Below are 16,284 nucleotides of genomic sequence, written 5' to 3'. Positions count from 1 at the left end.
AGTGTTTGATAAAAATGGCATTTAAATCTTTGAGAATGGGCTGGACCAAAATGGAAGATAGCTGAAGATACTAAGAAGAGTCAAACGGACTCAAAACGTTAACCCCGTTTTCTCTCCCTACAGATGCTGCTAACTTTTTCCAGAATTCTCTGCTTCTGTTGTGGAAGGTTCCTGATCCTGTTCAGACCAACAGCCATGTTACTGCCAAGCAAAATGTAACCTTTCTGCATAATTAATATTGACTTCTCAAACATACTAATGCTTACTTTGTGAAAGCATTATCAAGTATTAGCAACGTATTTTAAATGTGCAATTAATGTGGAGAAACTAGCCGACAAATAGTTTGTTTCACAAGAACAAAAGCTAAAAGAACTGTGTGAAATGTCATCATCAGTGGTCAGGTTTCTGTGCCATTTACACTGTGTGCTTGCACTTTTCCTGTAGTTTGCTCCTTCATATTCGATGAGGGAGTTATAAGGATTAATTTTAAATTATGTTTAAGTTTGACTTGGTACATAAAAAGAGTTTTGTTTTAATGTTTTTTTAAAAAGCTTAATTGATGACAATTACAAAGTTGTTCTATCTATTTGAGCAGCTTACAAGCAGATGCTTGTGACCTGAATTTGACTGCCATCCCTACCTTGCATCAAGGAAACGAGAGCGTAGGATCATGACGGCTTCACACGTGCTCTGTTTTAGCTGCATCTGAATGGTGCTGAATTTCCGGTGGATTATAGAAACCATACGCTCTATCTCCTTCGGCGAGATAGGTCTGGTCCGACTCTGTTCACGGAGCAAGTTCATAACATGCGTGGTAAATTCACTACATGCCTGCAAACACAACACACCAGGGTCAGAATATGCATCAATAAGGGATTCGCAAGATGAAATGCACAGATGGGTGCTAGCTACAGCATTTTTCATTCTTTGGCATCTGTTAATTAGTCGGTGTGTAAAACTCTAAGCACTTAGGGACCAGGAACTGTATGGATGACAGACAATGCTTCTGCTAGCACTTCAGAAGAAAATGTTGCACCAGACAGTGTTTATCCTTGAGGCTAAATCCCTCATTGGGCTGAGTTTATCCTGTATCGTTGCACAACATGGAAAGTTTTTCAAAGTTCTTTGTTCACTTATGCCATTAAGAAGTTCTTCAATGCTCACAATCAACTTTGTTGAAACATCCCTTTGAACCATTTGCTATCAAGTACCCAGCATCTTGCGAGGCATGTACCTCATCTAGAAAAGCTACTCTCCAATATTTGATCTCCCTCCGTAATTGAAGGATTTTTGAACAGTTACGGTGGTCCAATAAAATAATTTGTAACAATCTTAGAACCAGTCTATATTAGAAAACTCTTCCAGATTAATTTACCTTTAGACAATGGTGGCAGTTTATATGCTTCAAATAGTTCTCTATAAAAAATAACAGTTCGACAATTTAGCTTTTGTTACGATTAAGATATACATCGGGTGCCATTTTACAACGGTTAAGTAGAAACTGATTGAAGGTCAATAGTTCACTGTTTGACAGTAAATGAACTTAACATTTCTCTCAGTTCTGAAAAGTCAACCTGAAATGTTAACTCGGTTCCGCCCTCCACTGATGCTGCCCGATCTGCTGAGTATTTCCAGCACGCTCTCTTTTTATTTCATATTGAATATTTAATTCTTTGCTTAAATTGATTTTAATGATGTAGAATGGATTTGTTTGAGGAATGGAGGTACGAAATTGGAAATGGAATACAATTGATGGACTGTGGATGCCGAGTGGTATAACCGTTCACATTATCTGGATACGTGGCTCATACCTGCTCATATTTCTCCAGCTCGGAATGGTAAATCTGCCGGATTTGTGTGAGTTTGGCTCTGTAGTCGGAGTGCTCGATGGAGTTCTCATTCGGCGATCCACCTGATGCTGCTGCCGCAGCTGCTGCTGCTGCTGACCCTCCGCCCTTCTCAGGCCCAGACACTCCTTCAGCCAAAAGCATGTTGTCCAGTCTCATCAACTGTGGGTCCGGGGGCTCTTCTTCTTGGACACCTCGAATACTCAGCACTGTGTGGAGCAGAAGGAGAATGTTACAGTCTCTGCAATGGAAACATCCAACAAGGTACAGTGCTGAGGAACAAAATCAGTTACTTTTGCCTCTAGCTAAAGTTGCCAGAGCTTAACACAGCACGTTGCTTTTCAGTACAACCCTCATCCAGGCCCTTATTACATCTAGACTGGACCAATCTAACACACTCCTGGCTGGTCTCCGTCAGCCTACCTGTTGCCTATGTATTAACGCACACCAAGTCCCATTCCCCTATCGCTCTGGTAACCGGCTCGCTGACCTTTAGTTGCACCTAGTCAAGTAACACCTTTCTTTTAAAATTCTCATCCTTGTTTTCAAATCCCTTTCCCTATTTCAGTAATGCCCTCCAACATCACAACCCTCCGAGACATCAACGATCCTCTAATTCCGGCCTCTTGTGCATTCTCAATCATAACTTCGCCACCATTGGTGGCCGTGCCTTCAGTAGCCCAGGCCCCAAGCTCTGGAATTCCCTCCCTGTACATCTTAAAGCCTGCCAATCATTTAGTCTTCTGACCTAATATCTATTTGTGGGCCTGTCTCACATTTTGTTCTATACCGCTACTGGGAAACGACCTTGGGATGCTTCATCACATTAGCCAGCGATGCCCACATCCCATGAATGAATAAAAAAGGTGCTAAAGAAACATAAGTTATTCTTGTTGTTATTACTACAGTTTAAAGGGAGATTCAACTTATATTCTGAAGAAACATTTCATAGAATCATAGAATTTACAGAGCAAAAGGAGGCCATTTAGCCCATTGGGTCCGCACCAGCCCTTGGAAAGAGCACCCTACCCAAGCCCATATCTCCACCCTATACCCATAACCCAGGAACCCCACCTAACCTTTTTGGACACTAAGGCGCAATTTATCATGGAAAATCCACCTAACCTGCACATCTTTGGACTGTGGGAGGAAACCAGAGCACCTGGAGGAAACCCACGCACACACGAGGAGAACGTGCAAACTCCACACATACAGTCACCCAAGGCCAGAATTGACCTCAGGTCCCTGGAGTTGCGAGGCAGCAGTGCTAACCACTGTGCCACCGTGCCGCCTCTTTGAAATGGTTCTAAATAGATTTTTTTGTGAACTGGAATAGTGTACACAGTTCTGGGTATTATAGGAAGGAGGTGAACACATTGGAGAGAGCGCAGAAGAGGTTGACAAGAATGGTTCCAGGGATGAGAAACTTCAGCTATGAGGGTAGGTTGGAGAGGTTGGGGCTGTTCTCCTTGGAGAATAGGCGGCTAAGGAGAGATTCGATAGATGTTCAAAATCATGAGAGCTGACTGAATAGATAGGGAGAAACTGTTCCCGCTCGTAAAAGGATCGAGAACGAGACGGCACAGATGCAAAGTGCTTTGCAAAATGAGCAAATGTAATGCGAGAAAAACCTTTGTCATTGTCATACAGAGAGCGGCTCAGGTCTGGAATGCACCATCTGCAAGTGTGATGCGGGCAGGTTCAATCGAGAAATTCAAGAGGGCATTGGATGATTATTTGAATAGAAACAGGGGTAAAAGGGAAGGGGAAAAGGCAGGAGGATAACAGTCACAATTCTCACTTAGAGAGCCAGTGCAGACATGATGGGTTAAATGGCCTCCTTTTGCACTGTAACAATTCTGTGCAATATAAATAAATTAATAAGCTCCTCCTAAATGGCCCAGTCGGATTTGGCTTGCGCGTCCCTAGTTTTGGGTTTTGCTTACCAGAAGCTTCCATGAATGCAATACTCCAGAGTTAAAGCTTGCCATGGAGCTACTGTACAAGTCTACCACCTAACGTTAGCAAATCATTTCAAAAGTCAATACCTAGCTTATCATTTAAAGTGTGATATTGACATTTACCATTTTTACTTCATTAAAATTTTATATTTTTTCAAAATCCATATCAAAATTAAACTGCGATATTGAATTTTGACAAATACTTTTAAAATAATGAAGGTCAATTCTCCCAGCATCAATAATCAGTTAAAAGATCTCAACATTGATTCCTGATCGACTGATCCAGTATTAAAGGACTTCATTTTTTATTTTAAAAAACACATCATTTTTCAGTTATGCATCAAGTGAAATCGGCAATCAATGCTACAGATTAAAATTAAAAAACTATTCAGGACCATATTTCATAAACATTCCTTTGCGCAGTGTGCTGGTATGTTACTGCAGTATTCAATGTGTACACATATAAAGTCACTGATACTTGTTGGATGAAGATCATGGTGTGAAGTAAGAAATATTTCTTCCTGCAGCGTGCACGGTTTTCCCACATTTTCCAGCAGAGGGAGTATGCTGCTTTATCTATCTTTTAAATACACTCCGAGATGGGCAGCTAGAGAGAGTCTGGAATGATTTCCACATACAGCCACTTTACACAGGGCCCACAACAAACATGCCACCAAATCATCAGAAATAACGACCGACTTCCCTCCATTATCTGCAATCAATTTTAAGCCATAAACAGGCTACAGTCCTTCTGTAATCACCCTCAAATACAGAAAGTACGCTACCACATTTTGCACCATACAATATTGGAAGCTTTGGACTTTGGTACTGATCTGATTTTTTCATTGTTCCAGTAGCAACACAAAATGTGTTTTTTTTTAAATAAAAGTGGATAAAACAAAAATATGTTCCGTCATTTCAAGTAGCTGGAATTTGGAAATCCGGCATTTAATGTAATTTTCCGTATACGCCTCCCATGCAGTGAATTGGAATACTTTTTGCAGACAAAAGACATTTTTGGCTCAGTTTCAAGAATCAACTGCAGCAATGCTGGAAATATACACCAGGTTAGGATTTTGTTTTCTGAAAATAAGACCTGCTAGTGTGCAAGACCCTTCCTCCATCCCAGATTTTTACGGGTTTTGAATCTCTTACAGAAACTGGATTACCCATTGTGTATCCAGTGGTATGTGTTTTGGTCATACGTCTTCAACATTTGCAGATTTATTTTCTTCTCACAGTTTATGCAAACAGTGTGACCTCGATACTTAGTGACATCTCATCACTCCAACAACAATTTTCTTGCTTGCTCAACAAAATGACAGGCTTTATATAGGGCAGAGCAAAATTCTGGAGTCTGATCCACAAACGTGAGAGACAGGCTCCTCGTGTTACAGCTGCCCATAAACTGCAACCAGGCTACGAATGTTCAATTCCCGTACCAGCTGAGAATTCTGAGTTCTCCCCGTGTGTACCCGAACAGGCGCCAGAATGCGGCGCCGAGGGGCTTTTCACAGCAACTTCATTGCAATGTTAATGTAAGCCTACTTGTGACAATAAAGATTATTTATATTTAATATGAAAGCAAAATATTGTGGATGCTGAACCTCTGAATTAAAAACGGAAAAATGTTGGAACTGCACAGCAGGTCAGGCAGTGGAGGGAGCAACAGCGCTAACGTTTCAGGTCAATGACCTTTCATCAGAACTGGGAAATGTTAGGAATGTAATAAGGTGAATGGGGGAGTGTGGAACAGTACACGGAGGTCTGTGAAAGGGTGGGACATAGGTGAGATTAACTGACAAAAGAGTCGCTGATGAAAGGCCAAGTGACAATGGAAACAGAAGTTTCCAGATTCACTGGGATCGTTACAGTGCAGAAGGAGGCCTTTCAGCCCATCACGTCTGCACCCGGCTCTCCAAATGAGCAATTCATTTGTCCAGAGGGGGGGATGAGTGGCAGGATGGAAAGGGGCTCAATCGAACGCTGAGCCTCAAGCAGCCATTAATGAGCTTCAGTGTAACATTGCAGGAAGCTATGGACAGAGAAAGAGGGAGAATTATAATGACAGGAAATTATAAGATCATGTGTGGACAAAATGGACATTGGACATTTTCCTTTCCATTTCCCTTGCTTTTATTTTCGGATGGCATCTGGTCATTACTCTGACATTCTTACCTCCTCTAGACACATATTTTCCTACTTCACGCCCATTACCACTTCCTTTGGGTCTCGTGCCACCAACTCTTTTGTCATTTAATTTCTCCTGCCTTTCACCCCATTTTAGGCCTTCGCCTTTTGTCCTTTTCTCCCCATCCACCTCATTACATTTCCAAATTTTCCGGGTTCTGATGCAAGGCCAGTGACCTGAAACATTAACGGTTTCTCTCTCCACAGATGCTGCCTGACCCACTGAGTATTTCCAGCATCTTCTGTGATTGTTTTGCTCAGTCCATGCAAAGAACAAACGCACGTCTGCAGAAACAGGCAATGTGATTGTCCAAACTTGGACTAGGTTTTATAGACGCAGTGACAGGAACCATTGCTCAGAACGACAGAAGCAGAGCACTAGATTAAGAATTTCTGGAGCCCTGGGAACATCCGGAGCCCCTTCGCACCCCACCCCAATGAAATGGATGAAAAATAGACCTCAATAATGTTTATACAATAAAAAGAAAATTATAATGCTTTAATTTATAACCTTCTGATGGACAGTTCAGCTTTAACTGGGACCCCCCAGGGCACAGGCCCCAAAGGACAGTTTTGTTTCACCCTTGTCAAGAACCTTAGAACTAATTTGGATCCAATTTTCTCACACCGTTTCTCCTTCTTGACCGCTCAATCTCTTGGTTACATATTTATTTCGGCAGGTGTAACAATATAACAAGTTTTACATTTTGCACATTTCCTGCGCTTCCAGGAACATTGTGCCACCTAAATTCTGTCACACTGACAGTTTGCTTTGAGCTGTTAGGTGTATATCCATGATTATACGATGGATTATAGTTCACTTTCAACCTCCCAAGGCTAGGTGCTGCTGTGACACTATTCCATTTGCACTTCATAGTGTTCTCTCATGTCACTTTCTCCCAGACAAACCCTACAAACATTTGTCTCTCACTTCTCACTGCTAACAACCCATTCCCAGCTGGGTTCCTACCTTTACAGTTTTTTGCTCCGGGGATTTTTATTCAGGGTTTTTTTTTTCCCTGCTCATTTTGTAAGCCCCAGTTTCTTTTTCTCAGTTTCCTAGCCGGTATCTTTTCAAAATCCCAATAGCTTCCCGCTGTTTCCTCGACCTTCTGTATTTTCCAGGTGCCAATCATCCTGCTACTCCGAATCTTTCCAGACCCGGGACTCTCTCCTGGACCTCTGTCTCCAGTCATTCTTGCACAAATTATACAGAAAATGTGCAACTTAAAAAAAAATATGAGACTGCTGCTTTCCCAGCCCCGTGGCAGCTAAGATCCAACAGACATGGGGAGAGTGGATAACGGTGACAAATGAGATGTCAAACCATGCCGCTCTCTCAGATAGACAGAAAGGATCTTCTGGCGGTATTTCGAAGAACAGGGGGGCTCTCTCCTGTGTCTTAGCCAATATTTATCCTGATCCGTCAACATCCCAGAACAGATTATTTGGTCATTATCACATTGCTGTTTGTGGGAGTTTGCAGCGCACTAATTAGCTGCTGTATTTGCCACATTAAAACAGTGAGTTCACTTCAAAAGAAACTTCATCGACTTTAAAGCACTTTGGAGCATCTGGTGACCATGAAAGCTACTATACAAATATAAGTCTTTTTCTTTTGTTTACATAAGGTTTGCGTTTCTAAGTGATGGAATCAGCTAGCTTTTATATTCCAGATTTTTGATTAACTGTATTTAAATTGCTGCCATGGCGGGATCTGAACCCATGTTCCCAGAGTACTATACTGGGTCTCTCAACTACTAGTTCAGTGACATTAAGCTATCACCTCCTTCTTTCTGCCTCTTTAATGTTCATTACTCAACTGGTCCTGTGATCCTCTTGTAGTGTTTTCTAGTTTCTGTCTGTCCTTGGCAAAGGGGAGACAAAGGGGGGAAGAGGAGAGATGGGATGAGATGGCACTAAGGTCGAGATAGGGTGATGTAGCTGGGAAGAGATGTGATGGGGGGGATAGAGCGAGAGGGAATCCATGGGATGTGGGGCTGAGGAAGCAGATACAGGGCACGAAAATACAGCCCACCCCCTCCACGTTCTTTTCTTCTATTGTCCTGCAATCAACTCATTATCCCAAAGCATGTCAAAGATCCTGACCCACTGACTACACCTTTACTTTCAAGCTGCACAATGAGTAAAAGAATGAATGGGAGTGAAATCAGACACAGAGAGAGAGAGCGGGAGAGGAAATGAGAAAGTGAACTAGAAAAACAGAAAGAGAAAGTGAGATGGAGAAGGTGAGAGAAAGGTTAACAGAATAAACACAGAATGATAAAGAGAGATTGGACAGAAACCAAAAAATACAAAGAGAGGATCACAGAACAAGTTCAGATTAATAAACACTAAAGAATAGGGACAGGCAAAGAGAAGATGATGGTATAGTGGCAATGTCACTGAATTAGTAATCTAGAGTTCCTTCTGGCAGAAGAAAATCTGCCATCCTTACCTGGTCTGGCCTACATGTGACTCAAGACCCATAGCAGTGTGGTTGACTCAACTGCCCTCTGAAATTACCTAGCAAGACATTTAGTTCAAGGGCAATTAGGAATGGGCAAAGTATGCTGGTCCCACCAGTACTGCCCACATCCAATAAATGTTGTATTTTCTTTTTTTTTAATGTTTTTATTCCCCATTATCACATTTTCCTTCAAAATTTACACCCCACCCACAGACAGTAAACGGTAACAAATACAAAATCAACCCCCTTAACAATAACAACGATCCCATCCTCCCACCACCCCAAACAACGGCCCACCTGTCAATAGATGCATCCAATAAAACAAACTCTCCCACGGTGGAAACAAAAGACAAAGGAGAAAAAGAAAAAGGAGTCCACTCCCCCCCCCCCCCCCCCCACTCAATGCCATCCAACCTCTGAAAGAGTACCGTACATGATACCCAAGAGTGATAAACACCCCCCCCCCCCCCCCCAACTCCTCCCGCCCACTACCTCTTGTAAAACTCCTCCCCCCAACCTCGGTTCCCCCCAACTTTCCACCCCGGCTAGACCACTCGGACCCTGTTCTGCCAGGCTCCAATGGCCTGGCAGAACAGGGTCCGAGTGGTCTAGCCGGGGATCCTCCAGGGATCCTCCCCCTCCCCCAATAGTTTCGCCAAATTCGCGGCAAAATACTCAGTGGGCCTCGGCCTTTCAACTCCTTCAGGCAGCCCCACAATCCTCAAATTCTGGCGCCTGGATCTGTTTTCCAGGTCTTCCAATTTTCCTCGCAGATCCTTGTTAATCTCCATCACCTTCCGCATCTCCTTCCCCATCGAGGTAAGTTGATTACCGTGCTGCAATAATGTCTCCTCCACTTCCTTCAGCACCTTAGTTATTTCTTCAGCCGTAAGCAATGCGGCTTCCCGCATTTTCCAGCCTCCATTTTCCTTGGTGACCCCACGATGACCTTTCCACTCCCCAACGGACCTTCAGCTGTTTTTTGTACGGCCGTTTTTTTGCTCACCCTCGACATTTTCCTTTACTGTGCCTCCTCTGTGCCTTCTCCCTGCTTTTGCCGCCTCCGTGGACCCTGGGACAGGGCTTAAAGCCCAGAAAATGCCGTTCCCGAACGGGAACCCTCCATTGCGCGGCTGCCTCCCGCCCCAAATGTTGTATTTTCAATGGGACAGGAGAGCCAGCGGCTTGAAGACAACAGACAGACAGGACAAGAGCAACAGGAGGGCCACTTACGCAAACAAGTTTCCAGATGCATGCACCATACAGCGCACGGGCAAATTCATACCTCGCAGTTTAATGGAGTATACAAAAAGAACAAAGGACAAACATTCTCAATTGAGAAACCCTAACAACAGAAAACACACTTCCCAACTGGTCTGAGCAACTGGACTCTCAATTTACACCAAAACAAAACTGGGGAAAGACAATGATAGAACCAGCATAATGGAGGGCTTCACCTGTCTAAGTGATGGCCAGAGATCTGCTCCCATAAAGGACTTTGGTTATTTGGCTGAAGTGGAGGAACTGGTAAACTGCAGGGAATAACAGGAGTTAGCACAAATGTTGCCACTTCCAACACATCCCAACCTTTCAACTCAACCAAAACAGAAAACATTGGACGATCTCAGCAGGTCTGACAGCATCTGTGGCGAAAGAAGGGAGCTAATGTTTCGAGCCTGGATAACCACAGTAGTGTCAGTCAATGTACAGCCCAGGTAGCCATTTCTTCAATAACTACAGCTTTTTTATTTGTAGGTTATTCTTCTCGCCCAGCAATGCAGATTGTGTCGCCTCAATCCATTCAAGCGAACATTGAAACCTAGCAGCATACACTCACTTCATCTTTTTACTGGTTGAATATTTAGAAGGAGCACAAGGTTCGGAAGTAGAAATGACATCCCATACATTTTGGGCTAAAAGGAAGCACCAGGGCAGAATACATCAAGCACCTTCATCATTCACGGTAAGGGATAGTGAAAGCTCCACTGATTGATACTTGGATGTGTCCTGAAAATTCAATTGTCGTGAGACAGATTCAGTCTGTTGGGGAGAAATGAGGTGGCGTTCATAAGATGCTGAAATGTACCTGGGCCCAATGTGAGAAACTTGAGTGGGATTTAAGGTTATAATAAGTCCTGTCCGCAGAAACTGTGCACGAGCTTCATGCAAACTAGGCACACGCTCGTTACATGACAGCACATTGGATGTATTGGGCATGGGAAAAGCCTCAGGCCTCCCTGCTCAATAATATGGGAAGCCAGTGCTCAATGTGCATCACAATTGGCATCAGCCAGCACATTATCAGTCCAATGTTTGCTGCAGCTGGAAGCTAAGTGCCAAATAAGCTGACAGAATCAAAACTGTAACATTTATCGCCATACCAAGTTGACATATCATAAAGTTGAAGTAAATACTAGTCTGGTGTAGATTGCTTTGCAGGAACACTTTCCATTTCATTTTCATTTACCTTAATGGATAAGACATCGAGCTGCATGCCATAAAGAAGGGTAATACATCTATTGATAAATGGTTAAACTCTTAAACAGACTGGTTAGCTTGGTTAAACCTCACATTTTCCTCAGTTAGATTTCCAAGAATGATCATCATTTAGTCAATAGAACATTTGAAAATGAGCAATATATGTTAGAGCAAGGGTCATGCAGAGGTAGAAGAAAGTTTTATAAATCATAGAATGCCTACAGTGCAGAAAGCCATTCGACCCATCGAGTCTGCACCAACCACTTAATCCCACACCCTACCCAAAACCTAACCTACACATCTCTGAACACGAAGAGGTAATTTAGCATGGCCAATCCACCCAAGATGCATGTCATTGGACTGTGGGGAGGAAATCCACGCAGACACAGGGAATACGTGAAAACTCCAGTGCCCAAAGGTGACTGTGTGGAGTTTGCACATTTTCCCTGTGTATGCATGGGTTTCCTCCGGGTGCTCCGGTTTCCTCCCCATAGTCCATCCTCACAGTCCAAAGAGGTGCAGGTTAGGTGAACTGGCCGTGCTAAATTGCAGACACAGCCAGTCATCCAAGGCCGGAAATGAACCCAGGTCCCTGATGCTGTGAGGCAGTAGTGCGAACCACTGAGCCACCCCAAAGTTCAAGTGTAAATTTTCAAGTTCCAGGTGGAGGAACAGAAGGTCTAAAGCTTTCCCAGGCTACAGCTGCTCGAACTGCCTCTGAAGAGTGGCCTCACACATGTCGGCTTCAGTATGGTCATCAGCTAAAAGCCTTCTGAACTGTGCTACCACCTTTTATTCACTTAACTGTGAGCTGGGAAAGTTCCAAACTATCTACTCAGGATGTGAAGCCCAAAGGCAGAATTTTACATTCCCCCCAAGGTGGGCTCTGAAGGGGAAGGAGGGGGGAGATGGGAATGCCCCCAGGAACACACCCGCCTACACGCAGACACAATTTCATGCTTGCGTGGGCAAGGCCTCAGATAGAAAACCTGCCCATTCACCTAAAGGCCCTTCAGTGGCCACCTACGGTGCTTTTCCCACCCAACTTTAATATTTAGGATGGTGTGAACAGGAAGGGTGGGTAAGTGACATTAAACCTCTCTTCTCCCCCCCCCCCCCCCCTTCTCTGGTGTGAAGGGTGGGAGGGGGTTTGACTCCAAAGGTCCCCTCAGGGTTGGGGCGCCTTCCTCTCCGGGATGTTGGAGAATCGGGATATTTCCCCCCCCCACTCCTGGGACTTAGTACCAGGCAGAATGCTCTGTATCGCTGAACCGCTGTGCCTGACCGGATTGAAGAGCTGTTGGCTGATAGCTCTCATGGGCGGTACTTCTTTCCAAAGGTGGATGGAAGTCCTGCCCATTAACATTCAACACTGGAGTGAGTGTTAAATGGCAGTGAGAGCTTGCAAGTCGGCGGCTCTATGTTTGGCACCAACTCTCAGGATGGCAAGTACTAATCGCACACCATCCTTCAAATTTTACCCCAGCTATTCTTTCACCCACCATCCCCAGTAATGTATTCATATTCCATCTCTCTCCATCCCACTTTCTCACCACGACTGCCACACAGATTGTTTCAATCCAGTGCACTCATGCAGTATATCCTATAGCTATTGTTTGCAACAGTTAGTCTAAGCTAATTGTGCAAGGGGAGAGTTTCTCAGTACCAGTGTCTGGGATGGAGCTGTTAGGGAAGCATGGACATGGACACGGCGGGAAGCAATCAACATGGACTCAGTAACGAGAAAGCTAAGCATTGGATTGTAGAAGAAATTATGGGACGGGGCAGTCAGTGTACAGTGACAGCAAAACTAACTGCAATCATTAATAAACAAATTAAAAGTTAGTTTAAATCATTCAAAATCTATTCCAGGTGCATGCAAATAAACTGTATAGAGTATCCCGAGGCATATCCCTAAGTCTCCCAGACTAATAGTAAACAAAGCTTTCAAGCTGGTTCAAAAAATAGACTCAATCCGTTAATCTTTCAACTTCAGTTTTCTGTTCAGTCTACATTTTTGGTAATTATGTTGGCCTCTCTGCCCTGGTCTGAAAAACACAATCTTCACAAAAAAGAGCCCGTTTTGTACACGGTGATGAAACAGCACCATTTCACAATCAATTTCCGAAAAGTTAACATTCTGCAGCTGTTGTGTGTGGAGAAGCAGACACACAGCGCCAAGAGATTCATATGCAGTGTGAAACTTGAAAACAAACCTACTGTTTAATACAAGAGCAGAGCGATCTGATGAAACGGCTGCAGTTCCAGTTTTCCCCATTAGCCTTACTTTAACACAGGGTGGTATGTAAAGCAAATGCTAATGGCAGCATTAAGGTAACACTGACTGGCATGCCCTATCTTGCATTCATGTGTGAGAGGAGATTGGGTGGGTATAACTGTAGATGCTAAGAATGGGCCTAAAGAAATTCACAAGCAACTGATTTTCACGAGCATTACATAGAAACATGGCTACGTTCATATTTCCTTGCTCATCTGCATTCTCCCACATTACAATTATGGAACGTCATTAGTTCATTAACAAAGCTTGTCTGCTATGTTTTTGAAACCTTTATGTTACAATGACAAAGTAGAAGAAAAGCTTGCACAATTTCATTTTCTTAAACATGTACTAAAAAACTCAAATAATGCTTTGATGGTTTCGTACGAGCAGTAGGATAAAGAGGAGATGAAAGAAAGAACATGGTGCATAACTCTTGTGCTTTCATTGGGTCCAACTGTTAGAACATAGAACAGTACAGCACAGAACAGGCCCTTCGGCCCTCGATGTTGTGCCGAGCCATGATCACCCTACTCAAACCCACGTATCCACCCTATACCCGTAACCCAACAACCCCCCCTTAACCTTACTTTTTTAGCCACGATGTGGAGATGCCGGCGTTGGACTGGGGTGAGCACAGTAAGAAGTCTTACAACACCAGGTTAAAGTCCAACAGGTTTGTTTCAAACACGAGCTTTCGGAGCACGGCTCCTCCTTCTCCCCTTAACCTTACTTTTTTAGGACACTACGGGCAATTTAGCATGGCCAATCCACCTAACCCGCACATCTTTGGACTGTGGGAGGAAACCGGAGCACCCGGAGGAAACCCACGCACACACGGGGAGGACGTGCAGACTCCGCACAGACAGTGACCCAGCCGGGAATCGAACCTGGGACCCTGGAGCTGTGAAGCATTTATGCTCACCACCATGCTACCGTGCTGCCCCTTGTTCTTGATTATTTCTGGTGGATTTTATATTCCAGCTTATTTTTTGGAAATGTTGCCATAAATTGCCATCGGCAAGATTGGCATAAAATGTTGGCATTTGTTTTTCTTTCAAGGGATGTGGCATCGCTGGCTAGACAAGCATTTATTGCTCATCCCTAAATGCCCTCGAGAAGGTAATGGCTGAGCTGCCTTCTTGAACTCTTCAGGTACATCCACAGTGCCGGTAGAGTCAGGGTTGCAGGATTTTGACAGTCAAGAAACAGGATGATGTGTTATAATCCCACCCTGCATTCCTATCAGACAAGTGACATCCCAGAGTAAAACCTGGCTTGATAGACCCCAATTCTTTTTTTTAAAGAAACTGATGAGGGCAGTTACTGAACAGATTCACAGGAGTCTGCTTATGAGCATTTAACAAAATAACACATTTATTAACCAAGACAAAAAGGTTGGAAAGATTTCAATGCAAACACCAATAAATGAGTCAAATTATAGTACTCCTTCATTCCAACTATACCTGTATAGATGCACTCATATTTGTAAAGATAACACAATTTACAATATCTTTCTTATACTCTAATATCCACGGTAAGAATGCAGTACATGTAACCCAATATGCTAACCACGGTTGTGTTCACCACGGTCCAAAACCAAGTGACAGATGCCATCCAAAGCAGATATTGTGAATTTCTTATCAAGTCCTCCTCCCCAGACACATGTCACACCAAGCGGCCTCACTGAAACTTTGTCTTTCTCATGAAGGTTTCCAATCTCCCACATTCAAGGTTTCCAATTCTTGAAGAGTGCACCTCGGAATTCTCCCACAAACAAGGCTTTCACTTGGACATCTTCAACAAGGGTGCACTTCCAGGGTTTCAATCTCTCCTTCCAATGTTCCTTCCCCCTGACTCTCCGCGTACACTCCAACTTCCCCTACCATGCACACTCAGATATTCAGCCATGCCAAGCAGAGTATTACTGCTCCAAAGTCCCACACAGTAAGGAGTCACCAACATTCGGGTGTCTCCTTGGATCTTCTGGCTTCTCTCAATTCTGTTGAGGCAGTTCTGTCTTGTTAATTCAGAGTTTTTTTTTTCCTCTGCTCCTTACTTTTAACTTCACTTCACTTAACAGGACCTGTTTCAGATTGCCTGTCTTGTCCCCCAACTAGATGGTCCCACCCCCTGGCTTGAGACCTTCTTTGTTTTGGGACTTGCTCCCTGTTCCCCTCCAGTGTCCTGCTCTTTCAGAATAGCACTGCTCTCTCAGCTCATCTGATCTTTTCACACTTTCACTTTAGGTTTTCTTTCCATTCTGCACAGGCATGCAGAGCTAGTTTCCTGCTTGAAGATATAAAAGGAACAACTCCACGTGTGCAGGGCCATTCACTGGCCTGAAGTCATTGAAATGGACCAACTGCGCATGTGCAGCCATTCTCTAGCCAGCACATGTGCAGACACTCAGGGCCTTCTGGGAATTCTAGTTTCTGAACTCCAATTTAAAAGCTAAGCAAGTTTCTTTCTTTTTTGTTTGGGTTGTCACAGGCGTGGGGCTTGGAGAGGAACTTGCAGGTGGTGGTGTTCCCATGCTTCTGCGTTCTAGGTGGTAGAGATTGTAGGTTTGGAGGGCGCTGTCAAAGGAGCCTTGGTGAGTTGCTGCAGTGCATTTTGTAGCTGGTACACAAGGCTGCCACTGTGCGTCAATTGGTGGAGTGAGTGGATGTTTAAGGTGATAGATGGGGAGCTAATCAAGCAAGCTGCTTTGTCCTGTATGGTGTTGATCTTCTTGAATGCTGTTGGAGCTGCAGACATCCAGGTAAATGGAGAGTATTTCATCTTGACTTGTGTTTTGTAGATAGTCCAAAGATGTGCAGGTTAGGTGGACTGGCCATGCTAAATTGCCCTTGGTGTCCAAAAAGGTTAGGTGGGGTTACTGGGATAGGGTGGAGGCTTGGGCTTAAAGTGGGCGCTCTTTCAAAGGGCTGGTGCAGACTCAATGGGCCGGTGCAGACTCAATGAGCCGAATGGCCTCCTTCGGCACTATAAATTCTATGATTCTATGATGAACAGGTTTTGGGGAGTTAGGAGGGGAGTTAGAATTTCAAGCTTCTC

The 16,284-nt window shown here is 44.0% G+C and overlaps 1 protein-coding gene across 5 annotated transcripts in view; it reads right to left on the bottom strand.

Annotated features, from left to right (window-relative positions):
* The window catches only part of pbx4 (pre-B-cell leukemia transcription factor 4), a 392,839-nt gene that overhangs the window by 81,179 nt on the left and 295,376 nt on the right, over positions 1-16,284 (bottom strand). For all 5 annotated transcript variants that reach the window (XM_038784746.1, XM_038784748.1, XM_038784750.1 and 2 more), the window contains exons 3-4: positions 1,812-2,056; positions 641-831 (exon numbers count right to left, since the gene is read on the bottom strand). In XM_038784746.1, the coding sequence (XP_038640674.1) occupies positions 641-831; positions 1,812-2,056 (436 nt within the window). The remainder of the gene's footprint in view (positions 1-640; positions 832-1,811; positions 2,057-16,284) is intronic.

This window comes from Scyliorhinus canicula, chromosome 25, assembly GCF_902713615.1.
Source record: "Scyliorhinus canicula chromosome 25, sScyCan1.1, whole genome shotgun sequence".
Taxonomy (NCBI): domain Eukaryota; kingdom Metazoa; phylum Chordata; class Chondrichthyes; order Carcharhiniformes; family Scyliorhinidae; genus Scyliorhinus; species Scyliorhinus canicula.
The sequence above is the reverse complement of the archived record's forward strand: the minus strand, read 5'-3'. Positions and strand labels throughout refer to the sequence as shown.